The sequence below is a fragment of the Melospiza melodia genome, chromosome 5, assembly GCF_035770615.1.
Source record: "Melospiza melodia melodia isolate bMelMel2 chromosome 5, bMelMel2.pri, whole genome shotgun sequence".
Taxonomy (NCBI): Eukaryota; Metazoa; Chordata; class Aves; order Passeriformes; family Passerellidae; genus Melospiza; species Melospiza melodia.
In genome coordinates, this window is record NC_086198.1 from 35,544,373 (window position 1) to 35,571,202 (window position 26,830).

General features: G+C 55.2%; 1 protein-coding gene and 1 long non-coding RNA gene across 6 annotated transcripts; one reads left to right on the forward strand and one right to left on the reverse strand.

Annotated features, from left to right (window-relative positions):
• Nucleotides 1–6,719: 6,719 nt before the first annotated feature.
• Nucleotides 6,720–20,881, reverse strand: LOC134418572 (uncharacterized). Of its 5 annotated transcripts, XR_010027814.1 has the most exons (8): nt 20,867–20,881; nt 19,706–19,751; nt 18,918–19,079; nt 11,666–11,788; nt 10,282–10,398; nt 9,465–9,675; nt 8,923–9,076; nt 7,703–7,827 (listed from the first exon to the last, which is right to left on the reverse strand). XR_010027814.1 is itself a non-coding variant. In XM_063157043.1 (6 exons), exons 1-4 carry the CDS (start codon nt 15,534–15,536, stop codon nt 9,576–9,578), a joined length of 555 nt encoding a protein of 184 aa, XP_063013113.1. In that variant the 5' UTR covers nt 15,537–15,569; the 3' UTR covers nt 6,720–7,496; nt 8,923–9,076; nt 9,465–9,575. The 5 variants fall into 5 exon arrangements, 3 of the variants coding, with proteins under 3 accessions (XP_063013113.1, XP_063013111.1, XP_063013114.1); XR_010027815.1 differs by lacking the exons at nt 18,918–19,079; nt 19,706–19,751; nt 20,867–20,881 and adding exons at nt 6,720–7,496; nt 15,322–15,492; XM_063157043.1 differs by lacking the exons at nt 7,703–7,827; nt 18,918–19,079; nt 19,706–19,751; nt 20,867–20,881 and adding exons at nt 6,720–7,496; nt 15,322–15,569.
• Nucleotides 7,669–12,182, forward strand: LOC134418573 (uncharacterized). The gene is made up of 3 exons (XR_010027816.1): nt 7,669–7,779; nt 9,452–11,184; nt 11,889–12,182. It is a non-coding gene; the product is annotated as an uncharacterized LOC134418573 (long non-coding RNA).
• Nucleotides 20,882–26,830: the final 5,949 nt, after the last annotated feature.

Genomic DNA, 26,830 nt, shown 5'->3' on the forward strand with positions numbered 1-26,830 from the left:
GACCAAGTCCTGTGTTTTGGGACTTTGAAACCACTCAACCGGGCTTGAGGGTCACTCAGCCAGGAGACCAAGTCCTGTATTTTGGGGGCGTGCCTTGGGCACAGCCCAGTGCCGCGCTCACCCGGCCCAAGGAGAGCTCGGAACCGGCGGCGCGGACGTGCCTCTGGGGCTGGCGGCGGAGCCGCGGTGCCGCGTTTCGGGGCTCGGCCCGGGACGGTTTCAGGGCTCAGAGCCGAGCCTGAACCCCGCGTTTGGGGCCACGGGAAGAGCCCAACCCCGCGCGTCGGGCTCAGCACGGGACCGCGGGGGCTGCTCCGGCACCGGCAGCGCCCCGAGCCCCGCGGCCGGAGCGGGACAGCGCCCGGGGCCCCGAGCCCCGCGCCAGTGCAGGGCACCGCGAGGATCCGGGCAATGTGCGGCCCCCGGCCCGGCCCCGCCGACAGCGCCCCCCTCGGGCCGGAGCCCGCACAGCGCAGAGCAAAGGTCCCGGCGGGGCAGGGGCGGGAATTGGGCGCGGGCGGGGCCGGGCAGGTGCTCGGGATGGGCCGGGGCGGGGCCGGGCAGGTGCGCGGGGCGGGGCCGAGGTGATATAAACCCCGGAAGTGCCGCCCGCCGCCATTTGCTCCTGCAGTGCGCGGTGGTGGCGGCAGCGGCCGCTCGGGGCTCCCCGGCGGGGCCCAGGTGAGGTTTCTCCCTCTCATCCCTCCTTTCTCCCCCTCCTATCCCTCACCCCGCTCCCTCTCCGCTCCTGAACACCCCTGCCGTCCTGTCCTGGCCCCCCCACACACTCTGACCTCCCCTCTACCCCTTCTTCCTTCCCCTCCTACGCCCTACCCGGCTCCCTCTCCCCTTCTGAATCTCTCCTTCCCTCCCTTCACTGCTCCCTTCCGTCCTCTCCCTGCACACCCCGACCCTGCACCCTACCCCGCCTTCCTCCTCCTCCTTACCTCTCTCCCTCTCCCCTCCTGACCCCCCTTCCCTCCTCTCCCTTCCCCATCCTATGCACCCCGACCCGCACCCCCCATTCCCCCTCTGCATTTCCTACCTGCGCCTCCCTGCCCCGCTCCCCTACAAACCCTGACCTCCCTTCTGTTCCGCTTTCTCATTCTCCTTCCATCTTCTCTGCCCCCCGACTTCCGCTCTTGCTGCCCTCTGTCCCTCTGTCCCTTTCCCCCTGCCTCGGGGTTCGGGGCGCCGCACAATAAAGCCCCGAGGGCCGGAGCCGGCGCCCCTGTCTGGGTTCGGAAGGGTCGGGCCCGCTCTGGGCTCTCCCCTCGCAGATGCCAACGCGGCCCCGCCCTGCCCGCCCTGGGCTGTCCCTGCATCGCACCGGGGTCAGGCCGGGCGCTCCTCAGGAGGGGTCCCGGCCGGGGGGTCCCCATGGGCCCCTCGTTAGGAGGGCTCCGGGAGAGAACGGAGACCTTGAGCTGAGCGTGGCATGTGCACTCGTGTCCTGCTGTCCCGGCTGGAGGTTAAGGACACCAAAGGCCACGGGCAGAGTCTCTGCGCGCTGAGCTTCCTGTTCCAGTCATCCCAAACTAACTCAAGGAACGATTTAAAGGAAAATAAACTGAATTATAAAATAAATTTAAAATACTCCCGATCCCAGCTTGTGGCATTTGTGTTCGCTTGTACAAAGCCATGTGGCAAAGGTAAGTTTTAGGTGGTTTTGGCAGCTGGGGGGTTCCCTGTGGAGCTGAGAAGGCAGCAAAGGATGGCGGAGCATTGTCTCCACCAAGGGTGAGCTTTGCGCAGGAATGGTGCCTGCCAGGGGGGTCAGGGAATCCCATTTTCCTTTAGGAAGGAAAACACCAATCCCTGTGGCTCTGTCCTCTCCCCATCCCACGTCCCCCCAGCATCACCCCACAGCGGCATCCTGGATCCCAACCCATCTTCCCTTCCCTTCCCTTCCCTTCCCTTCCCTTCCCTTCCCTTCCCTTCCCTTCCCTTCCCTTCCCTCTCTGCTCCTGCCCAGCGGTTTGGCTGCAGGCTGGGAGAGGGGAGGCCACTGAAAACCCCTGGAGTTGAGGCCCCATCGCCTGCCCCTGATCCCAGGGCCGGCCCAGCCCCGGGATCACCTCCCTTAGCTCGGGGTGCCGCGGCCAAGAGCGGCAGCAGGGCCAGGGCTGCCCTCATGCTGGCGCCGGCTCCTCCTCCTGCCGGCAGGGAAGCGGCACCGGGAGTCCCATGCCGGGGTTTTATGGAGGCAGGGGCAGCAGCTGGGAGAAGGATTAAGCCAGAGGGCAAGCAGCATCCCCGGCCTGGCCCTGAGCCTGGCTGCCCGGGCCTCAGAGCTCCGGACTGAATCATGAACTTGGACAAACGGGGATGGGCGGCCCTGAGACCTCGGGCTCTGTGAGGGATGCGGGAGAACCACGGGCCACAAGGGGAGGAAAAGCGCTCCGTGCACCCCGTGAGTGAGTGGAAAGCCCTGTGTGCTTAGGATACTGGCTGGTCCTGAGGAAGGAGACACGCTTGTTTTGGGATGCCAGCACCCCAAACCCGCCGGTGCTGCTGGGCAATGCCAAATGTCCTTGGAAGCTCAGCTCCAGGCTGCACCTCGGGTTTCACTCCTGCCGCTGCTGGGCTGGGGTCTCTGCTTTGCGGCCCCTTGCCAGACTTTGCTGGGAGTGTTGTAGAGCTCCGTGGGGTCTCCCTACAGTGCAGCTTTCCCTTTGTCCCTAGAAAAAGGAGAATTCAGCATCTTATCCTCTGGGTCCTAAGAGACTCTAGAGGAAGAGGAGAAGATCCAGCGGATCCTCACGAGTCCTGCCGGGGCAATTGACGAGAGGGAAGCAAAGAGGGAAGGATGGAGATCCAGATGCTGCAGGGAGACCCCTGGCCCCCAAATCCACCCTGCACTCCCCCTGAGGCCAGATGTTCCCTCCCAGCCCTCACCCCCGGGACGGAGACAGAGCTGGTTTTTATGGAAGATCCCCGGCTTTTCTGCCAGGGATCTGCACTGACAGTGAGCTGCAGCTTGGGACTAAATCCTGCCGATGCAGGAGATAACCACGTCCTGTTCGTGATGGTTTATGTGTGAAAGCTGAAAATAAATAATTACGGACTCATGGAATGGCCTCCTCTCCTGGATTAACTCTTCCTTATCAAACTTTCATGTCACGGCCCGGGGAGCTGGGGGACAGAGCCCACAGGCCGGGCCGCTCCCCGAGCACACGGTGCCGGTCGGAGCCCCCGCGCCGGGCCCGCTCCTGGCCGCGGTTCCGAGTCTGCACCGGGGAACGGCCGCCGCCGTCCCGGCCCGGTTCCCCGCCGCTCCTCCGGGGCGGGAGCGGCGGTGTCAGACCCGGCGCCAAGGCCCGCCCGGAGCGGCTCCCCCCGCCCCATACCGATCCCGGTCCCGATGCCGACGGGGCAGAGGCGGCACCGCCCGGGACCCCCGGCAGACCCAGGCGGCGCTCGGCCCCCGCACCCCGGGCCCCGGTCACGGCCCCGCCGCAGCGCCCCGGGCTCCGAGCGGTCCCCGCGGGAGCAGCCGTCGGGCGGGGCTCGCACGGCACCGAGCGAGGACAGGGGGGCGGGGCCGGCACAGGTGCGAGGGGCGGGGCCACGGAGCGCGGGCAGGGGGCGCTGCGGCGGGGCCACCGTGCCCGGGGGCAGAGCGCCGCTGGGGTGTGCCGGGCCGTGCCGCCTCTCCCCCGCCGGGCGGATCGAAGCGGCACCGGGCCGGGGATCGGTTTGGGGCCCGGGATGGCCGCGGGCACGGGGCGCTGCCGGCTGCGGGATCGCGGCCGCTCCCCGGTGGGGGCGCGGAGCTGGCACAGGTGTGAGGGGCGGGCCCGTGAGAGATGGCCGCGCCCCCATCCCGGGGAGGGGGGCGGTCGGCAGAGTAGGCGGGGCCTGACAGATCAGGGGGCGGGGCCTGACAGATCCGGGGGCGCGGGGCGGGGCCGGGAGGTAAAAGGGGCGGTACCAGGGGCGGGGCCCGAGCTCAGGTGTGCAGGGCGGACCCAGCTCAGGTGTGCGGGGCCCCAGAGCGGCTGCGCGGGGCGGGGCCGAGGTGATTTAGACCCCGGAAATCGCCTCAACCGCCATTTGCTCACTCAGAGCACGGTGCGGACGGAGCTCCCTGTGCGGGCTCCGCAGGTAAGGCGCGGAGGTTTTGGCCTCCCCTTCTGTCCCTCTCTCTACCCCTCCTTCCTTCTCCGCATATTCCCTTTCTTTCTGCCCCTTCCCTCTCGCCCTGAAACGCTCCTTTCCTCTCCTCCCAAACCTTACCCCCCGACACTCCTTCCTGTCCCTTCTCCGCTTCTCCCTTCTATTCCTCCTCTCTCCACCGTTCCTCTTCTCCCCCCCCGGCCTTTCCCTTCCTCTCCCGCTTCCCTCCTCACTCCGACCCCTCTCCATTCCCGTCCTCACCATCCCCATCTCTCCTGTCTCCCCGTCCTCCCCTCTCCTCCTTCCCTCGCACTGCGGGGCTCGGGGTGCCGGGCAATAATAAAGCCCTGAGGGCCGGAGCCCGGCGCCCCCGCCCTCGCTGCGGTCCCCACACGGGGCCGGAGCCGCTCTGCGGGACCCCCCATTGCAGTTCAACACAGCGCCCCACAGCGCCGGGGCTCCGGCTGTCCCTACATCACACTGGGGGGGTCCTGGGGGGGGGGGGGCCCGGTTACAGGGGCTCCCTCGTTAGGAGGGGGTCCCGGGGGGGAGGGGGTTAGGAGGGGCCCCCTCCGGAGGGGGGGGTCCCTGGGGGGGGGGTCGGGGAGGGCCCCCTCCGGGGGAGGGGGGCGGGGCCTGGGGGGGTAACTCCCCCTCCAGGTCCTACCCCCTCCCCCCCGGGCCCCCTCCCGGGGACCCCCTCCTCCGGACCGGGGCCCGGGGGGAGGGAGGGGGGGCGGGTGGGGTGGGGGGGAAGCAGAGGGGGCCCCGTCACTCTGCGCCGTGAAACACGTACACGTGTAAAACAAAAAAACCCCACACGAACGGCCCTCCCCCCCGGGCCCCGGTCCGGAGGAGGGGGTCCCCGGGAGGGGGCCGGGGCTGAACCCCGTCCGGAGGAGAGGGTTCGGGGGGAGGGGGTGGGACCTGGAGGGGGAGTTACCCCCCCCCCCCCCTCCCCCGGACGCCCTCCTCCGGAGGGGGCCCCTCCCAACCCCCCTCCCCCCCGGGACCCCCTCCTAACGAGGGAGCCCCTGTAACCGGGGCCCCCCACCCCAGGACCCCCCCAGTGTGATGTAGGGACAGCCGGAGCCCCGGCGCTGTGGGGCGCTGTGTTGCACTGCAATGGGGGGACCCGCAGAGCGGCTCCGGCCCCTTGTGGGGACCGCAGCGAGGGCGGGGGCGCCGGGCTCCGGCCCTCAGGGCTTTATTATTGCCCGGCACCCCGAGCCCCGCGGTGCGAGGGAAGGGGTAGAGCGGCGAATGGAGAACGAGAATAGGGGAGCGGAGGGGTACGCGAGGGGAAGGTGGGGAGAGGTCGGGGTGTGCAGGGCGGCAGGGGACGGGGCTGGGGGGAAGGCAGGGTGGGGAGGGAAGGGAGAGGAGGGAGGAGTAGGGTAAGGTAGGGATGAGTAGGGTAGGGACGAGTAAGGGAATAGGGAGGTGGGATGGGAGGCAGGGGGCGGGGGGCGGCTGTAGGGGGGGGAGGGAGGGGAGGGCTAGGGGGGAGAGGGAGGGAGGGGGTTTGGGGGGGGAGGGTGTAGGGGGTGGGGGAGGGGTGGAAGGGAGGGTGGAAAGGAGAGGTATAGAGAAAAATAAATACAGCAGAAAAGAAATGCAGAACAGAAAAGTAAAGAAAAAGAGATATAGAGCCCCGGCCGGCAGCAACCTGCCCCACGGAACGCCGAGGAGCAAATGGCTCTGCCGGGCCCGCCCCGCGCAGCCGCACTGGGATCGCTCACACCTGTGCGGGCCCCGCCCCTCGCACCTGTGCTGGCCCCGCCCCCGGGGCCCCGCCCCCCTCCCGCCCATAAATGCCGGCGGATCCGCGCCTGTCCCGCTTTCTGCAGGGGATGCTCGGCTCGGGATGCGGCGGGAGCGGCGGTCGGAGCGCTGTGCGCAGATCCGGATCGGGGGCGGCTGCTGCTGTTGCTGCTGCGCGGGGTCCGAGGCGCTCAGGTAGGATCGGAATCTGGGCCCGGGGATTCGGGTCCTGGTCCCGCCGGTGTTTCCTGTGGGAGCTGGGCCAAGCCGCTTTTTCCTCGGCGGGCAGGGTACTGGGGTAGGTACCCGGGGTGCTGGGGCCGGAGGATCGAGGGGGGATTGGGGCTGGGATCGGGACCGGCATCACCGCGGGCGGGAAGAGCCGCTCCGGGACAGGCGCTGTCGCTCTGGCTGCGGCCGGCGCGGGGCTGGGTCCCGCCGGGGCTCCAGGCACGATCCGGCTGCGGCGGCAGGGAGCCGGTGCTGTGCTGCTGCCGTGCCCGCCAGGAGAACGACGCTTCCCGGGAACAGCCACTGGATCGCGGCTGGAAGCGGGAAGGACACGGAGACCGCCCGTACCGGCCCCGAGATCCCATCAGCATCGCCGCCCGCTCAGCGCCGCTGCCCATCCCGGCCCGGTAACCCCGGGGGGACACCGAGCGCCCCTCCCCCGGCCCGGTAACCCCACGAGCCGCAGCGCCCGCAGCCCCTTCTCCGTGCCCGCGCCCCGGCCGGGAGCAGCCGCTCTGGGATGGCCGCTGGGGCCACGGCGTTGCTGCTCCCGCTCCCGTTGTGCCTGGAGTGGGACTGGAGCCCAGGGAAACACGAGGGAAAACTCAGTGAAAACTCTTTGCTCTTTATTTCCAGAGCTGTGAGGATCATTGAGTTAAATGCTGAGGAGTGACCGGCCCAGCTGCGCATTGATCACAGAATTTTGGCCTTGTCAGCACCCTGCTCCAAACACCTGGGCCAATCCCAGGGTTGTTCCAAAGTCCTGCATGGGATGGGAATGACTGCTGCCAGTAAGAGAGCTCCTCTACAAATGCAGCTCCTTCCCTTCTGTGGATGCTGCTTTACACACCAGCCCCTGCAATGGCTCTAGGGCAGAACTGGCTGGCACTCACCTGTCAGCACCAAACTCTTCCCCATGACCCTGATTGTTCTGCCCTTTCCAGGATTTACCCAGCAGCTGTAAATGTGCTCACACAATGTCCCTTTGTTTCCCCAGGAAGAAGTGAACCAGACAGCTCCTGAGGTTCCTCTGGAGAGTGGCAGGGGGCGTTTCCTGCAGGTGAGCGTTGCCAGCTCAAAGTGACGGTGGCCGCTGGGGCCGGGGCTGTTTCTGGGCCCAGAGGCCTCGGTGTCTCCTGCTCGCTGCCAGCCGTGCTCCTTGGTGTTCCCTCAGGGTGTCCCAGCTGGCTGGGAGCGCAGGGCAGGAGGAGCCAGAAGCTCCTGAAGGCAGCAGCCCCTCGTGTCTGTGGGATCTGCAGGAGGAGCTGTGCCTGCACCGTGGCTCCTGGGCCAGGGGCTGCTCTGAGCAGGCACGTGGAAATGCCCCAGCCCACACAGAGCACCAAGAGCCCAGGAGGAGCCCAAGGAGCAGCTGGCATTACCTGGGAATGGAGGCACAGGCTGTTTGCACAGGGGCTCACGCAGCAATTCCCGGTTCAGAGCTCCCACGCAGCTGCCAGCTATGTCCCAGCCACCCCAAATCCCTTCCCTCCTGCCCAGCCTGAGGCCACCATCCATCAGCAGCATTACAGCCAAGGCAATCTTCCCCCACAGATACTGAATCCCAGGCAGGAGCCCTCAGAGATACCTGGAAATCAGTGGGATGGAGTTTGGAGTTTTTCAGGATCCAGCTGCAAGTGCACAAGTGGTGGAAAGCTTTCACAGGTAGGTCCCACTGGAGGTGTGCTGAAGACAGGGATGTGCATCCCTTTCCTGAGGGAAAAGAATCTGTAGAGGCCACTGCTGAGGCTCTGAAAGGAGCTGAGCTTCTGCAGGGAGAGATGTCCCCCCCTGGGCACAGGGGCTGCCCCAGCACAGGCTGGGAGCACATCTGGCCACTGCCTTCTCCTGCTTTAGACACCAACTGGATGTTCTCCATCCTGGAGCTCAGGGGCTGAAACCAGCTCAGTTCCAGGCAGCTCTGTCCAGTGCCCCCAGGGACATCACTGGAGGGAGGGTTATAAATGCCAGTTCTGTGCCACATAACCCTGTCCTTGTCCCTGTGCTGCTGCTGAGCTTCCCTGGAAGCTCTGCTGCTCCTGGCACAGCTGCTGTCCAAGGCAGCAGCTCTGCATGGGAATGCCCACACTCCATGGGGCACTGGGAGGTTACTGCAGTGGGAATGGAGCAGGGAATTTGGGGCTATGGGTGTAATTCAGCACAGCTGACAGGGAACCCCAAATCTGGGCACCACACAGAGAACAATCCTTGTCCTGCCCTGTCAGCTCAACCCCCTGGGCTGGGAAGTTTTGGGAATTAAATGTATGGAATTACATTAAGCACAGCAAGTGGCATCACCCAGAGGAACAATGCAGATCTCAGACAATTCCTCCACCATCCACTATGGGGGAAAACACCCTGTGCCTGCCAGGAGCTCTGGCTCTGCTTTTCCTACCAGCTCCTGAGCAGTGTCAGGGCCACCATGAGGGCTTTAAAACCCAAATAAACCCCATATCCCACACAGTGATAATCCAAATAAAGAAATGCATTCTTGTCATCAAAGCTCAGAACTGTGTTAGGAGTTCTGACAGCAAACTAATGGGATTCCCAGCAATCTCATTAATGCTCTTGGTTTCATTTTCATGTAGTTTTAATCCCTCAGTGGGCAGCCTGTACAAGTTATCCTGGGATTTAGAGGTTGAGCAGGGCTGGCTTTAGATTGACCTTCACCTCTGGCCCCAGCCTGTGCAAACACACCTTGTGCCAGGGTGGGTGAGCTCCTCACCTCAGCTTTTCCCTCCTAAACGTCCCCTTACTCATCTCTGTGGAGATTAACTCAGACTTTGCCCCAAACCATCCACTCCTCACCTCCATGTGGCCTCCAGGTGTCCATTCTGCTCCTCCCAGGTGCCCTGGTGACACCATGTTGGTCCCTTTGCCCTTCTCCAGCCCGAGGCTGCTCCTCTGCTCGCTGTCTCCAGCCTCATCCCACAGGGATCCTCTTGTCCCTTCCCTGCTGGTGCTGCCAAGGAAGGAGCACACAGTGAGTCCCAGGGCTGCCCCCTCAGCCCTGGAGAGTCCTGGCTGTGGGCCCTCGGATTTCCCAGGGGAATTGTCTGCTGGGCTCCCTCCAATGACCTCAGCAATTCCCTCACAAATGCCACCTCACTCCCCCTGACATCCCCTCACATTGCATTTTCCCACACAAACAGTTCTTGTATCCCCTCTAGGTTACACCAGGTTTGCAGCTACATGAATGGCATCATCTGTGCCCACTGCTCGTTATTCACCCAACCAAAATCAAGAGCAAATGTTGGTTGGGCTTTAATAAGAACTTGAAATAACTTTAAAGCAAAACAAATCACCTTTTTCTACTGTGATTTTTTTTTTCCTTCAGATGCTGGACTTACCTCTGAGGATGTGTGCTGAGCTCTCAGTGGAGGGACTGTCAGGCTGAATGGCTGAGTCTGTGTTCTTTCACTGGGCATCAGCAATGCCCCAGTCCCGTTCCCAGGCTGTGCTCAGGCTGTGGCAGCACAGGCAGATGCAGCTCTCAGCACTCCCTGCTCCAAACACAACTCTGGCCTCCATTGCAATCTGTCTCTGCTGGGAGGTTTTCTCCTAGAGAAATCAAAGAATTGCTCATGGCACTTTGGAGACTCAATCTGCACAAAGGGAAGTAAGGAATAAAATCCTGCTCCAGGAGCCCTTGGGCTCTGCAGGGCTGCTTAGGGAAGGGACATTCACTCCCTGCAGTGCCCCCAGCCCACCTGCAGCACCAGCACAGGCTGCCAGCTGGGCTCTGCCAGCCCCTCTCTGTCACCCTCCCTGTGCTGCTCCCTCTCAGTGCCCTGGGCAATCCAGCCCTGAGCCCGAGCAGCCCAAAGCTCTGGCTGGCAGCCCAGGGACAAAGGGACCCTGCCAGGGATGAGGCACATTCCCAGCAAACGCTCCCCACAGAGCACAGAGGCCCCCCTGGAGCTCCTGGGTGGGGCTGGCAGGAGGGCACAGCCCCAGTGGGGTGGCAGTGGCAGTGACAGCAGCAAAGTGCCACGGTCTGGTGGCACAGCAGAGACACCAAGGCCAGCAGTGCCCAGGGAGGGGCACAATGAATTCTGCTCCCTGTGCTGCCCCATCCCAGCAGGAAAGCTCCAGGGGGGATGGAAACTCCTCCCCTTCCCCCAGCCCCAGGTAAGCCCTGCTCGGTTTCACACACCCAGCTCTCACCTCCAGCTGCTCTGGGCCTGCTGCCACATTCCTGCCAAGGTGCCAAAGCCACTTGGGACAGGGCTCCCTCTGTGTCCCAGGGGATGGCAGGGACCAGGGTGCTCCAGCAAGGACAGCCTGAAACCAGAGCAGATGTGTCAGGGTTAGCAATGGGCTGGGGACAGGAGCTCTAAACCCAGATTGCTGAAAACAGCCCCCAAAATGTTCCATGAGCTCCTTTAAAACGGCTCCAAAGGGCAGCAGCTCCACTGCCAGACCAGCACCTGCACCATTCCCTGTGCCAGCCCTGGCTCACTGAAAAACAAAACAAATCAACCATCACACAGGCCCTGTTTGCAGAATTCCTGCTCCAAACCCTCACCTTTCCTGCCCAGCACTGAGGGAAATCTGACACAGCATTATAAATAACCTTTGCTGAGAGCAGCCATCACCCCAGTCCCCCAGCCTTGGCAAGATTTGCAGTGAATGGACCCAAGTTCTAACCCTGAACCTAAATTCCTGTCAGTTTTTGGTAGAAAGATACTGGACAGTAAATCATGCAACAGAATTGAAAAACTGCTCAAGGAATAACAAGGCCCAGAGCAAACCCAACCACCCCCATCACTGCTGCACCCCAGTTCTGGGAGAAATGCTGATATCATTTCTAAATACTCCCCTTCCCTCCCACTCAGTCTCCAGCCCAAAGCCCACTTCTCACAGACACAAACTAACAAGCCTGAGGCATTGTTCCCAGCAGCAGATGCAATTCCTGAACTCTCTTTTCCCTGGATTGCTCTTCTAAGCACTTGCAGGAAACTCACCTGAGCCCAGAGACTGTTGTGCTTTCCCAGAGGGAAACAGAGCCTGATGGGCCCAGCTCTGGCACCACATTGCCCTTGTCCCTGCTGACCTGGGAGGCCACAGGTGAGCCCAGTCCCTCAGAGCCCATCCCTGGCACCAGGAGAGCTGGAGCTGTTCCCAGATCCCAGTGCCCTGCAGGGCTGTGCTGACAGAGCACAGGCTGAGCTCTGTGCCCGCACCATCCCTCATTCTCCTCCCAGTGCTCCCAAACCCTCCCAGCCCTGCCCCTGTGCCAGGCCCTGCCCCAGCCCCAGCAGAGGCTGTCACCCAGCCCTGCAGCAGCTGCCCCCCCTGGCAGGGCTGGGAATGCACCGAGAGCTCCTGACCCCAGAGCAGTCCTGGGGGCACAGGCAGTGCCCAAGCTGCCCCTCAGGGCACAGCCAACACCACAGCTCCCTCAGCCCCAGGGAACTCTGGCATTTGTCCCTTCACCTCTGCCCTTGTCCAGCAGGCACAGCTGGGGCTGGGCTGGCAGGAATGGCATTCCCATGGCAGTCAGTCCCAGCAGAGAGGAAAAGAGGAGCCCTGTGTCCCTCTGACTTACCCCACAGCGTGGGCAGGACCAGAGCCCTCCAGCAGAGCCCTGGTGCTGAGGCCTCTTGCCTTTGGCTGCCCAAACACCAAAGCTTTTGGCAAAGATGGGAGGAGTTTGGTGATTTTGCCTGCCCTGAAAGAGAGGAGGAAAAGAAAATTAAGTCCACTGAGGAAGTTAAAGGATCCCAGCTCATACTGTCACAGACATCTTTTCATTAAAATCCTTTCTTTAGGATTTTCCCTTCTGAGAAGCTGAGGCCCCAGAAAAAGAATGCAAACAATGGTTATCTGCTGCTGTGGAAGGCAACAGGTGCACTAGTGATTGGCTGAAGGATGTGTATAATTAATGGCTAATCAAGGACTGAGCTCTCTCTGGGACAGAGTCAGAGAGAGCTCCTCTGTAATTCATTCTTTTCTATTCTTAGCTTAGCTGGCCTTCTGACAACTTTCCTCTCTGTTTCTTTTTAGTATAGTTATAATGTAGTATATATATCATAAAATAATAAATCAAGCCTTCTGAACATGGATCAACATTCTCACCTCTCTTCACCTGCAAAACCCTTGTGACCACTGTCACACTCCTACTTCTGCTCTGATTGCTCCCTATGGGTTTTACCCATGACAGGTGACACCAATTCAAACACAAACGTGTCCTTTCCCAGCATTTTTATTCCTGACTATTTCAGACATTAAAAGGAAGCTCATTTTCCATATTACATTCTTTGCCCAATTTCACAGAACCATTTTTATCCCAGACCCCACGTGTCAGCCATTCCATCCTTTACCACTGGACTTGGCACAAAGGCAGGGACACCTGGGATGCTGCATCACAAAAATCCCAAAGAGAATCCCCTCCAAAACCTCACAGAGAAAGGATTTTTGCTTTTGGGACACAAGAAAGGCCTTTGACCATTTGCATCCACGTGGAAAGCCCCCACTGAGCACTTGGTTTTAAAGATGTTGCACTTGAAGTTACAGACATGGGATTGCTCTGGGATTTGGCATTTCCTGCACCCACACAAACACATTAAAGGAATGAAGTGCAGAGTCCCAAAGTTTGGTTATTCCAGTGCTGTTTTGGTAGTGCCACTTGACACACCAAAATCCACAACAACACTTAAAAAATGAAAAGCAACTTTCACCCCACATCCCCCTTCCTTTTGATTTTACAGTTCTGGGCTCCCCTTAAGAACAGGTAAGAGAAAGAGAAGAGAAAGAGAAAGAGAAAGAGAAAGAGAAAGAGAAAGAGAAAGAGAAAGAGAAAGAGAAAGAGAAAGAGAAAGAGCCCAGGACCTGCTACCAGCCAGTGCCCCAAGCACCTGTTTTCCACAGCTTCCCCTCACAGCTGATGGCCTTTCCAGGAAAGCTTCAGTTCCCCCTTACCACGATCACCTGCAGCACTCGGTGCCAGCCCCAAGGGCAGTGCCCATCTCTGAGCTGCCCCAGGGGCTCTCTGTGGCACAAACCCGCTCTGGGCCCAGAGCTGACTCCGGTCCCTGCCAGCGGCACTGCCCAGGCTGGGGGGCTCAGCGTGTGCCCTCTGTGCGAGCCCCACAGGCAGCCCTTGGTGCCCAGCAGTGCTGCTGGCAGCCCTGGCACAGGGCACGGAGCCTGCCCACTGCTCTGCGCCCTGGCGCCGAGGGTGGCACAGCACAGAGGCCGACGGCAGCCACACCAACGCTGCATCCATGGCACTGATGGCACTGAGAGCCCAGCCCAGGAACCCCAAGTGCTGCTGAGGGCACAGGGCTGAGGGAGCCCTGCAGCTGTGACAGTGACACAGCCACAGCAATGCCCAGGCACACAGAGATCCATCCCCAGCTGCTCCACCAACCCAACTCTGTGCTCAGCTCAGGCTGTCCCTGCTCCAGGCAGGAGGAGCCACACAGCCCCGAGGCTGGGGCACACCCTGCCCTGCAGCAGGGAACAAGGGGTTCATGGAGCTCTGGGGACACGTCTGTCCCCAGAGGGGTTTGACAAACATCCAGCAGTGTGGATCTGTAACAAAGACAGCTTGTACCTATCCTTGCAACAGACTCACCTATGTTATTTCCTCAAAGTCTCTGTTTTAGAATATTTTGCTATTCCAAGTGTTTAAACAAGACTGACCATGAGCTCTGCACCCTTGCCACGCTCCCAGCCCTAAGGAAGAGCTGGATATCCTCACACCCATCCAATCTGAGGGAGTGCTGCAGCATTTAAACATTTAAAAGCCACCCCTGCCCCGAGGGTGCCAGCCCAGCACTGGATATGGGACACCAGGAGAGCAGCAGCAGCAGCCACTGCAGCCTCTGCACTCTCAGCACTCCGGCTGCACCGTCCTCGCTGCTCAGCCACTCCCAGCTCTGTTCCCAGGGCTCCCAGCAGGAACCTGAGAGCCCTTTCCAGATGCAATCCCCAAAGAACCACTGCTCTCCCCTCTGCCCACCCTCCTGCCCCAGCTTTCACCCCTTTGATCGCCACCACCCCACCCAGGACACAGGAGGAGGCTCTCAGGCGCCAGCTGAGACCCAAATCGTTCCAGTGCCTCAGGAAATAAATACAAACAAACTCGTCCCCTCTAGGGTAACAAAATGTCTCGGTGCCCAGCTCCTGTTTCCTAAGGCAAAACACACGGAGCAGGGGAAATGGCAAGTCCCAAACCCAACAAAACCTGGTTTGCCATCGGTTTCCACCAGGACTGCTCAGGGTTCCCACTGCCCCTCAGCTGCAGCCACAGGAGCAGCTTCTCTCTGGGACCCAGGGGGGGCACAGGGACCCCCATCCCGCTGCTTCCCGGGACACAGAGCCAGCCCAGCCCAGAATGAAACATAACAAATGCAGTTATTGCCTCTGCCATTCGTGTATCAGCTGTGGCACAGCATTACTGACCACAACAACCCTGAGAGAGCACAATCTGTAACTACTGCTCTTGATAAAGTCCAATCTGTCGGTTCATGTATGCACTGCAGAGCTTTTGTAAATAGCAGTGTAAGAGATACTATCTTAGACTGTAGCATAATAGAGACTGTGAAATGGTAAAACGCTTTTACATGTAAGGAACTCAGACAATGGTGTAAGATAATTAGGTGATTTCCCACATCTGGGGACAATCTTATCTGAAACACAAGATAACAGAAACAGAAACCAGAGCACCGAAAAAAAGGAAAAAATTATTGACTGTCGTTATCAAATAACGAGGGAGTGAAAATAAAACAGGATGGTACCACAGGAAGAAATAAAGTATATTGGTTTAATCCACAAGATGGCACGGAGGTTAAAACCAAGCAAAAGAACATCTAAACTCCAAGGACTGTTTGAACATGTATAAACTCTAATGAATATGCACACACCACTGCAATGGAACAGAACCTAGAGAACACGGTTTAACCGGGCGCTCCTGGCAAACAGCCCAGCACCCCAGCGCTGCCTTTCATCCCTTAACAAACGTGTCGAAGTTCTAAGGAGTGAACTTTGTTTCTCACACAACAAAGCGCTGCCCCCGCAGCCGGGACGAGCCCCAGCTTTATTCCACGGAACGCGATCCCAGAGAGCCGCAGGGCCGGGACAGCCCCGTCGCACCCACAGCGGGTCCCCCGCAGCAGCAGCGCCCGAAGCAGCCCCGTCCCGCTGTGGGTGCCCGGCCCCGGTGCCCCCGGCCCCGCTCCCTCCGCTCCGGCCGCTCACCTGAGGGCACCGCCCGCCGCCTCCCGGCGCCGCTGCCGAGCCGAGGGCATTGGCCCCGCTCCTGGCTCCGAGGCCGCGTTCTGCGCTGCAGGGCGCGCTCCGGGGGACGCGGGCCCGGGCAGGGACAGGGTGACCCGGGCTGAGGCGGCTGTGCCAGCGCTCTGTCCCCTCACGGGGCTCAGGCCGGGGAGCGGCGCCCCGCCACGGGCCGCCATTGCACCGCGGAGCAGAGTCAGGGACGGCCGAAGAGTCGAGTGCGGCCGAGTGTCGCCGACAACAGCCGAGCGTAGCCGAAGGGCCGACTCTGGCCGGGATTTGCCGAATCGATCCGAGTTTAGCTGAGGTGAACTGAACGGGACGAAACCGCGTTCAGCCGAACCGAACTAGATAAGCAAAACCGAACTAGATAAGCCGAACCAACGCGAGATCAGCCGCACCAACCTGAACATTACGGGGTCGGTCGAACCGAACCGAGCCGAGCCCGGCCGAACCCTGAGAGCAGCCCCGAGTTCAGCCGAATCGAGCCGAGCCCGGCCGAACCCGGCTTCGTGCTCTCGTACCCTTTAGTTAGTGTTAGTGCAGTCACAGCCTAATGAGCACTGAACGTGTCACAGACACACCAGCCACCCTCCTGACACTGTTGCTCCCATGGATTTTCCTTTTGCCAGGGTCCAGAACTCATCGAAAGGAGTGAGAAAATGCTGTCGGCATAAGGAGCTGCGCAGTTCATTGGAAGGTCCTCGCTGGACAAGGGACACAAATGGCACAGGGAGCATTTAAAGCAAACCAAGTGACAAAAAGCCACTTTTAGGTCAGGGAGAGGCTGAATCCCTGTAAGGAAATCCACTGAAACAGTAAGCTAAGTGATGGAAATTCAGGGTTTGGCTGTGGCCACCACCTTCTGGTATGAAATGTTATCATATTATCCCAAAGAGTCACAGAACAAAACAAAGGCATTTTAAATCTTAAGCTTATGAACTGTAAGTGCAAATGAGATCAAATGTATAAGTTCAGGTAAGATATAGACTGTAATCACTGTTTCTGTGGTTAATGGCTTCGTGTTAGAATCTGAGTGACCCCCTCTCTCCTCTGTAACCTGTGTGTCCTTGCTGTTTCCTTGAGTGTTCCAGAATACCTTGGAAGAGATTCTTCCCCTGCTCCTGCCTGTATTTGTCAGAAATGGTTCATTTAGACAGCACTCACAAAGAACCAGCCCCGCAGGAGTCACCGCATCATTGCACTCACCCTGAAATCCCGGCCAGGGCTCCCGTTCCGAGCACTCGCACGCAGAATTTGGGCTCTGTCCCCGGGCCCCAAAATGCAGCACTTGGCCTCTGTGCTCAAGCCTGGGCGAGCCTCGTTCTGCACTCCCCAAACACAGGGCTCAAGTCCCTGCTTCACAGCCCTGGGCCTGGCCAGATGGGGCTGGGCCCAAGTGCCAGCAGCAGAGACTTTGTCCCTGAGCCCTCCTCACCTTCACCACCACAAAAAAAAACCCAAAAAAACAAAAAAACAAACAAACAAAAAAAAACCCAAACAAACAAAAAAAAAAAAAAAAAAAACAAAAAAAAACCCAAAAAAACCCACAGGACTTAAGACTCCGATTCTGAGACCAGAAAAATGCCCAATTTATTAGTCTCAGTTCACAGGGTTGTGGAATTGACTGCGGACATCCCCACAGATGGTGGCAGGGAATGGACCTCTCACACATTTGATTCTGTTGTGAGAACTGCTTCAGGCTAGCAGAAAACCACAGGTGGGATAAGAAGGCAGGGAGCCTCCCCTGAAAGGATGCCATAGAACGCAGCCTATCTGCAATACCGTGTTAGCCCAGCAGTGTGATATCCTGTTATCCCCAGCCGGGTTTGTTGTGCCGCCTCCGGCTCACGGAGCGATGCCGCTCGTGGCTCCCGGCGCTCCCGCGGCGCAGGAGCACCCACGGATCCGCTCGGCCCGGGCGAACCGGAGGGGTGCCCGGTGCCCAGGCCGGAGCGGGCAGCAGCGGGTGACGATCCGGGCGCTCCCGCCCGGGCCCTGAGCTCAGGCTGAGGGAGCTCCCCCTGCAGCTCCCCAAGGATGGCCGCGCTCCCGTGCCATGGCAGCTGCCCTGCCTCTCGCAGGGACAGCGTGAGCAACTGTGACAGACTGCACAGAGGAGGACTCGGAGGAGGAATTCATTCCCCCATCCAAATCAACTGAATTGACTTTGACAAGGACAGGAATTCCCTCTGCAGTGTCTGTGTCCCAGAGCAGCCCCTGCTGCTCCCACAGGGCCCTGCCTGTAGCTGTGACCAGCAGAGCAGAGCCCTCACTCACTCACTCACTCGCTCCCTGCAGTTCCCGTGCCCTGCCGGATGTCACATCCCAGGGCTGGGCGGGCGGTGGCACCGGGCAATGACCTGCCCTGGTGTCCCTGCAGCTCCGGCACAGCTCTGGGCCAGGGGAGAGGAGCCCGGTCCCCGGTGGCTCTGACACTGCGGGCATTCACTGCCACAGGACTGCGGGTGTCACCTCACCAGCAGAGGGACTCCACGGACCCCATCCAGCGCTTTCAGAGCCTCTGCCTGAGGGCTCTGGGCACCGGGGCACGGCTCTGACCGAACTCCCCCTGAACGCTCTGCTACAGGAAGGAATTCCAATGGATGCCTGGTTTGCTGGAGCATCACCTATCAAGTAGCCAGTTAGGTTTTTCTGTGTACCAGTTTTAGATTGAACCTTTGTAGAGTTAGATTAGTGTTTTGTACAGGATGATGTGTCACATCACTCCTGAGCTGGGCTCAGCTTTGAACAGCCCCAAGTGCACGGCGCCACCGAGACCCAAGGCAGTCATTCCTTTGGGGGCAGCCCAAAGCCCATTTAGAATTTCACCACTGGACCCAGTGATCATAAGGGGTTTTTCCAACAAAAATGATTCTATGATTCTATGATTCCCAAACTCTGAGAAGCCCAAACATCCATATTAATTTTACTATGCCAAACACTCCAGCCAAACCTGCGGTGCCACTGTGGACATACATGGAATAAACTGAGTTGGTTTAGGGTTTTTCAAAATATTTTCAAATTCCTTTGTCTGTTTTTCAGCTCCAGAAACACAGATTAGAACAACACAAAGTATGTTTTTTGGAGCTCTTTAGCCAGTGAGGTCCTGCAAAACCTGTTCTGTCTGGAGGGCACCTGTGCAGATTTAGTTATGCAGTCAGGTTCACTGACAGAGTAATCCCAAGTGACTGGGAGAACTTGGCACCTGCCTTGATCCCCCAGTGTTTCTCAGCTATGACATCCATCAGTTCTGGTCTGCTTCAGCAAAGCTCAGGCTGAGCTTTTGACAGCCCCAGAAGTGCCTGTGCTGAATGTCCCCAGTCCCTTTGCAAGAGCAGCTCTCAGGCTCAGCTGATGAAGAGCAGATTAACCCATCATGGATATTCTCATTTGTCACATGGGGCTGGCAAGGAGCAGCTCTGGCCTTTAAGGCAGGAATGTGTCAGGTGCTGTCAAAATGAATCAGAAACTCAAACCAGCTGTGAGACAGTGTTTCCAAGACTGCAGAGAGATCACTCCTCATGCAGAAGACCCCGTTCTCTAGCCCTCTTACTCACATGGCTGAAGCTGTGCTCTCCTGGTCAGGACCAGTGTCTCCATCGCTGCTCCAAGGCTGGTATGTGAAACCAGACAGGAATTATTTGTGACTCCAACACTGAGGCAACAGAAGCATAATGGAGAAGTGTTGTTCCTTGTCCTTGAGGCAACTGTAAACACAGCTATGAAAACAACAAAGCAGGCATTTGTAGGATGGTGTTTGAAGCTGTGTAAAAGATAATACAATAGTTAATTTTCTGTTTAGTTGGGCTTTTCCTCACCATCAGTTGCTATTAAATAAGTCCCTAATATTTTTCAAGGGCATAACTTGCAACAAGACAGCAATAACCATTACATATTGTTTTCAATAAGATGCCATTTTCCTTTCTGGCAGGCAGTGATGGGCTTTTAATGGGTAACATTTGTTTCATAAAACTCCCAGATGCTGCCTTGACAATTGCAAGGGAAGAAAAGAGAAGAAAACAAACCCAAAGCAAGGGCAGAAAATATGAAGAGCAAATGAAAGATTCCATTGTAAGGCTCTATTTTGTGCCCCAGGCTGATGCAGAGTTTTGCTGGATCAGACATCTCTGCTGGACCTGTGCTGCAGAGCTCCTCTGAGATCCTGGCTCTCCCACCTGGTGCAGCTCCCTAGCCATTCTGAGCCACAATGGGAAATATTGGAAGGGAGTTACCATGCAAATGGAACCAGTCAAGTAAAACCAAAAATCATAGGGGATAAGCTTTCCAGACTATAAAAAATCCCAAATATAGAAAGAAATACAGATGATAAATGAATGGCACCAACCTCATTCCAGGAGATGAAGTGCACTGTGAAGCAGCAGCAGTTTAACCTGAGGAATGGGAAAGCCAACATCTGTGAAGAGCCAGGACAGTAGCCATGGCCATTGCTTTTCCGTGTCTATTTTTTGAGCCCTCCAGCATATCTGATGAGTGGCAAGAGACACTATTTTTTTTTCCCTGAACAGACCCAAACCACGAGACTTAGAAGAGTCTGTCAGCACTGCCTCATGACTGGTGCCAGGGAGCTAAAGACAGGCGACTGAATGCCTTGTTCTGAGAGGCTGGACAAAATCCAGGGGCTCCACATATTCTGTGGTACAAAGGAAAACTGGAATTGCCACCACATATCTTTGAAGCAGTCCTGCTTACCTGCAGAGGTTCTCTCCCCAGGTCTACGGGGAGGAAAGCCACAGGAGATGGATTTGTTTGCACACACTAGGTGAGGTTCAGGCAGCCCTGCTCCCCCCACACTTAGTCCAAACAGACTGGAGAGGGAGCATTTCCTCACTCGCTGCTTCTCTGCTCCTGTTTCTTCTTTTATGCAGAAACAAGAATTTCCAGAGAAGAGCTAAAAGGGTCATGACTATCATGTGTCCACACCTTTGTTTTGGATGGTAAAATCTCTCACACCTTGTGAGGTGTCCGAGTGTTACACAAAGCAAGTTTGTGAATTTTCCCTCATCTAATCCCACTGTCTTTAATCTGAATGACTCTCTATGCAATCCAGTATTTACTCATCACAGCAGGTCCAAGAAATACTGCACTAAGAAATACTATTTCCTAAATTTGGGTAATCTACAAAAATCCACAAATTCAATCTGTTTAATAATGTGACAACAGCATATCATAATTTTAAATTTAAAACCTGTATCCTCTCATTACGTCTGCAAGTCTTTCATATGGATGTCATCCAGAAACAAGGCAATGCAAGCTGATCTCCATGGAGAGAGAGACTGCACCTGACCTTGGTGCACAGACATTTCTTCACTTGCCACACAAACAGTTTACTGGCACAAAAAGTAACTGGAGTGGAAAGGGAGCAGTTCCCAACTGACAGAGCAGCCACAGTTCCTTGGATCAACCCATAACTTGGGATTAAAAAATTGTAAAAGCAAAAGCAGACTTTTTCTTAAAGCAGAAATGCCCAGTAACACCCATGTTCTACCTCATGCAAGTCTGAAGCATTTTTAAGGCATCACATCATGAGGATGGGACAGGGGAGCATCAGCCAGAGTCACTGGTGTCCTCGGAGGGCTTGCTGCTGGATCAGCCTGTAAGATTCCCAACAGGTTAACTGCAAGCAGGATTTAAAGCTCTGCAGATCACAGCCACCTGAGCAACACAACAGATTTTACAGGAACAGGTTCTGTGTATGGACAATGGACATTCCCACACAGGCACAGTCCCTGCACTGCCACAGTAAGGTCATGCTGCCTCCTCAGACTCTGATTTCCTGAGGCTTTGCCTGATGCTGTTTTCATTCTTCACACTGAGGGGCTCCATCACTCACTCACCCTGGGAGATCATTCCACAGTTTAGTAGATATGACTATGGCAGTTTTACCCCTGACATTAATCCAAAATTCTACTTTTCCGAATTTAATAATTTAATTCCATTCTCTACTAATCTTTTTTCCCTCCATGGGTATTAAGGAGTTCCTTTCTTATTGCAGATAAAGTCAAGCTATTAGCAACTAGAAATCAGTCTTACTCCTTAGCTGGGGAGATGTAACCTTGAGCAAGTACAGGTAGGTAATTATGGACTGTACTTAGGGGTCCACTAAAACTTTCTGCCTGATTTCCTGTCCCTGCAGGGATGGTAATTGGTGTTCCACATGGAAGAATCCCAGCCCCTCTGGCAGCGAGCAGGGCAGCACTGAGAGGCTCCAAGAGCAGCTGTGTGCAGCCCCCAGGCTGGGAGAGGAGAGGGAAGTGTGTCCCAGCTCTGCAGAACACCAAACAGAGCTGTGAAATTCACTGCCCAAGGGACCAGGGCCAGATGAGCTTCTCTGCAGGCTGTGGTGCCCCGCTGCAGAAACAGGGCAATGTGACTCTTGCAAGTTAAATTCCTAAGGGGAGGAAGGAATGGGTTATGTTCTGATTGCACATTGGCTTAAATCAGGAGCTGCTCTAATATTCTGTGGAATGGGATGGGTCTGAGTGCCAGCTGAAGTGAAAGGCAGCTCAGGCTGAGGCCATGTGTGTCCCAGGTTTGCTTTTACTTTCTACATTATTTTTCCTTAATATAAATATCAACCACAACAGGTACTAACAGAAGACTCTGGGAGCCTTTCCCAGCTGCTTTGGGCTTCAATCCCCAAAGCTTGCCTCTCATAATTCAGTTTCACCTTCAGGCACTTTAAAGTTAATAGACTCATTTGAGCAAAGGGCTTATTGGAAATCCATGTTGGAAAATAGTGAGCGTGTGTTGGTGCCAAGCTATAAACACATTTATACAGTGCAGTAAATCAGTGCTGCTGCCTCTCTTTGGAAGGGCCAGGCCAATTAAGCTGAATGTACAGGATATGAGGATGGAACCTGTTCAGCTGCAGGCAGGTAGCAAAGACTGCAGCCACACCACCCTGCTGGGCCTCATTTTGACATTGCCCTGCCTAGCCAAATTTGATACCATTTGCTTTTGGCTTGTCATTCACTGACTGCTGAAAAAGAACAGGGGTTTGGAAAGGCACTGGCAGCATTGTGTGGGTGCAGCACGAGGACAGGCAAATGGAAGAGGCAGGAAAGGTGATGCCTGTGGACATCTACTGGTACAAGCTCCACAAATGAGCCTGGGCTCTGAAATGCAGTAAAGGTGCTAGACTCACTCAGAATTCCTGCATAGGTAGTGTTGTATGATTTGACCAATGACTTCTTACAAACAAGAAAATGTTCTTTATTATCACAGCATTTCATTCAACTACCTTAATTACCCCCCTACCTCTTAAGTGTTATCTACAATACAAACAAGTACAATAGAATGGGATATTAGAGAGAACTGCTTGGCTTTTAGTGCATTAAATCCCTAGATGTTATTTATATTTTCTGTTTGTGTAAAACCTGTCATTGACTATTTAATGTAAAATTACCATTGCCTGAATAGGTGCTCAGATCATAGAAGCTCTAGCTGGAAGCTGACAGCTGGCAGAGGTGTCGTGTAAAAACTCTAAAATGCATTAGAATGCACACAAAAAAGTAATTTTTTAAATGAGAGAGAAGAATAAAAAGAGCCCTTTGTCCCATTTAAAAGGGGAGAATTCAGACTTTAGGAGAGAATTAAAAAGGGGGATTTCAAACATTGTTTTAAAGGTTTTGTTTTCCTTTTAAGATTCAAAAAAGTCAAGCAGTCTTGCTGCTGCCCTAGTCCCTCATGCAAGACGGTCTCATGCTACTCTGCCAATACCTAAAGCAGGAGGAAGAGATTTCCAAATAAAGTGCCAAAAGCAACTACCAGGTCACCAGCAGTGCCTGCCCAGGTCCTAACCCATGGCACTAATTATCCATCTGCCTTGTCAGCTGCCTGAACAGATTCTCCATCCTATGGCTGGGCACAGGAACAGGCTGCCTTTCCTCTTCTCACACATCCTACCATGGGTACCTTTGTTTGGAATGATTTTTAAACTTTGTTCTAGCTATTCTGTTTGCACCTTCACTCCTCTCATTACTTGTTTCACTGCTCATTTACTCACTGGAACAAAAATTGTTTCAGACAAGCACTAAAGAAGTGAATGTCTGTGAACAGAAACCAAGCTCATTTCCTTCAGGAAGTTGGCAACTCACTGCACCATGATAAAACAGAGGTACTCACCTTTAAATCCTGGCTTTTGAAGCAAGGAGAAGCTCACATAAGCACAAAGCCCATAATACAAAACCCCAAATCCACAAATATTTCCTGTGAGCAGGGCAATGCACTCACCTTGGTGGGGAGCAGCATTCATGAGCAGCTCAGCACCTGGCAGTCCTTTGCACAGGAAATGCTGTCACCTGAACAAATAAAGGAGATATCCTGGCATGGGCCATGGAAGCCTCTCTTTCTGACCTGTATCAGCATCATCTGGGGGAAAAGGGAACCACAAGGACGTGGAAGAGCAGTGGCCTCTGACGGCAACTTCCCTCTTGCAGCACCCTGCTCACAGGCTGCTGCTGCCTACCTTAATCCTTTAATTCTTCACCAAGGCAAGGAGATGTTTTCCACCTTCACAGCACGAATTAGTGAGCTGGCTCTACCCTGAAGTACATCCCAGCTCCCATCCTCTCTGCACCAAAGCCCTCATTACCTGCAGAGCAAACAATAGCACAGAGTGAAGGGTAAAAATCCCTGTTGAGGTGTAGAAAATGTGTAAAAATCCCTGTTGAGGTGACTGCTCCTGGCTGCCTAAGGGACTGCTCCCCTCAGCATGGCACTGGCTGTGCAATGCATTTTCTTTCACACACAGTACTCTTGGTTTTTTAATATCTTGACTGGTTCTTCCAGTACATTAGTCCCATTTGCTTCTACAGCTATATCCCTAACCAGTCTAATTTGTCCTTTTTATCATCTTGAAGAAATTTTGAAAGGCAGCTCAGAAATTTTTCTATCTGAGTTTTCCAAGTGTGTTTCACTATTCCAGTGTCTGTTATATTGAGCTTGGAGCATCCTCTTATCTACAACGTATAAGAGATTTCATTCAGTGCAGGTCCTTTACAAAGTCTAAAGGCTCCTCTCAAACACCAGTCAGGGGTGGCTCCACATTTGCTTTTTCACACTCACATTAAACAGACTTTAAACAGTTGACTTATTTGTGGTACATGATGTTGCACGATCTGGAAATTAAATATTGGGATTGTATTTCACCCCCAAGTCCCAAGGGGTTAATAAAGGAGTCTGTTTGCTGATTGTTTTCCTGAGATATAAACTTACAAAAGTACGTTAGTTCCTCATCAATTTGCAGTTTATCTCTACATTTTCCCTGATGGCCTTCCCAATAGCATCCTGGGGAGAAGTGAAAGGGCTACAGGGATTCCAGAACAAATCCTTTGCAGAACAATTTACAATATGTACATTTGTTTACTTCTGCCATAATCGCTACATCTGCTTTCCTGACACTAATTAATTAGGCCTCTCTAATTAATTGTGTTCTCTGAGGAAGGTGCTGTTGACATTTTGCAGCTGGTACTTGAGGGGGGAGCTGTGCAAGGCAGAGCTCCTGACAGCACCCCTGGTTTGAAGTCCTGCAGCTCCCCACACCCTGCCAGTGCCCGCTGGGCTGCACAGCTGGAAGGAACCCGCTGGATCTGAGCCTCCAGCCCTCCTGGAACTGCCAAAAAAACTTCAAGTGGAGAAGTAACAGTCCAAAATCTGACTTGAGTCTAAATAAACCCCAAACACAGAAACACAGATGGAGATAGCGTACCTTGAGTTTCCTCCCAGTGAGGCCTCCTCCTCTATTTAGTTACTTCCATAGATTTATCTCAACTTCCTTGGGTCACACTCGGATGTGATGGGACACGGCTTGTCCGGGAGCAAGTTAATAACAGCCCCATGTGCAGGTCTGCCCTGCACATCATTCCTGTGTGTGACTGCACGTGTTGTTTTACACAGATGGGCAATCATGCATACAAATGCTCCTATAATTCATCCCAGAGTTGCTGAACTGTTTGTACAGGCAACTTTCCATCTATTCCTAGCACTCCACATGCAACAGAGGTGTTTTCTCTTGTTCCCTAAATATTATTCTTCATTAATTGAATTTCGGTAAAACAGCTATACCTTTGAGAGCTGGAGATTCTTAATCTCCTAACAGCCTCTTTGAGGTCAGGGGAAGAAGAAAGTCTAATATTTTCCACAGTGCTATGTAACCTACTAATTTCTTGTCAAAATGGCATGTGTTTACCATCCCTCACTGATACTTTGACTGGACTTTGGCAAGGAAACCTTTGCCAACAACCACTTTATGAGCAAACCCTGCACATTTCTCCCTGAGAGCTATTTTTTAAGAACACTTCCTTTAAGGAAAATTCTTCTCACAAAATTTCATGGCTGACTGAGGTGTCCTGCTCCCAGTCTGGCTGCACGGTTTCAGCAGCGTCACATCAGAAATAAACGGGATTGTTTTTGGTGGCACGATGTCACATGCATGGACCATATCCCTGGCAACAGCAAGCCTGCCCTGTGGCTGCTTGAGAAGAAAGAAATGGAGTGAATCAGAATAAGCCACAGTCCCTGCAAAAAGGGGAGGGAAGAAAAGAAAGGAATAAAGGAACAGCCACAGAGTGGGGTCTGGGAAGATTGGGTGCTGGTTTGAAAACACTGAGGAAATGGACTGAAACCCAAAAGATTACTTGTCTACTTTCTAGCTGCAGCAATAATCATTCTCTGCTAATGACCTTCCCTTTTGTGCCATGGGTGCCATTAGCAGGGTCCCAGCAGTGCCCAGGGGTGCACAATGCATGTGCTGGGGATGTGCCATGGCATCGGCCACATTTCAGGAAGGAGTTTCAATGCCTGAGTTTATTTTGTTTTGCTTGCAAACATCTGAGCTCTCCAATTTGGTAAAAAGAAAAAAAAACACTGCATGTCATTCTCTTTAGGGCTCCACATAAAAATCCTATCAGTTCTTTATAGACAGCAGTATGGTGGATTTCCTAGCTTCAAATGCTTTCCTGTTCCTGCGACTCATCCAGATGGAAACATTCTGCAAACAAAAGCAGTACAGTGAAGGCATGTGTGAGTTTGCTCCCAGACACTTCAGACTGCACATATTTGTCTTACTCTCTGCTGTTGGCCAATCTGTCATTGGAAGGCATAACTACAGGTTTATCAGAAATGCAGAAAAGCCCTCTGTTCCTGTCTCTTTCACTTTGTTTTTCCTGCAAAGCGAGTTGTCAGCAAATAGCAGACAACATTCAACTGCTGTAAGACAGGTGATTACAAAAAGTAAGAAATATTTGATTTTTCTGAATGTTTTCTGTCTTGGTCTGTACCCAGTGTGCTGCTTCCACCTGAAATTGTTTTTCATGGCTGTTATCTGAAGCCCACAGCTTATAACAAAAAGAGCTGATTATGTAAAACCAAAATGCCATGGGGCTGTCGAAGCCCAATAACCTGAGTGCAAAGCTCAGGCTGGGCCCGGAGCCTCTGCACTTGAGTTACA

Coding starts and splice junctions, on each gene's coding strand:
- LOC134418572 (XM_063157041.1), bottom strand. CDS start 8,098: ATGTGGCACAGAACTGGCATTTATAACCCTCCCTCCAGTGATGTCCCT. Junction 7,497..7,702: donor TCCATCCCACTGATTTCCAG/GTATCTCTGAGG, acceptor CTCCATTCCCAG/GTAATGCCAGCTGCTCCTTG.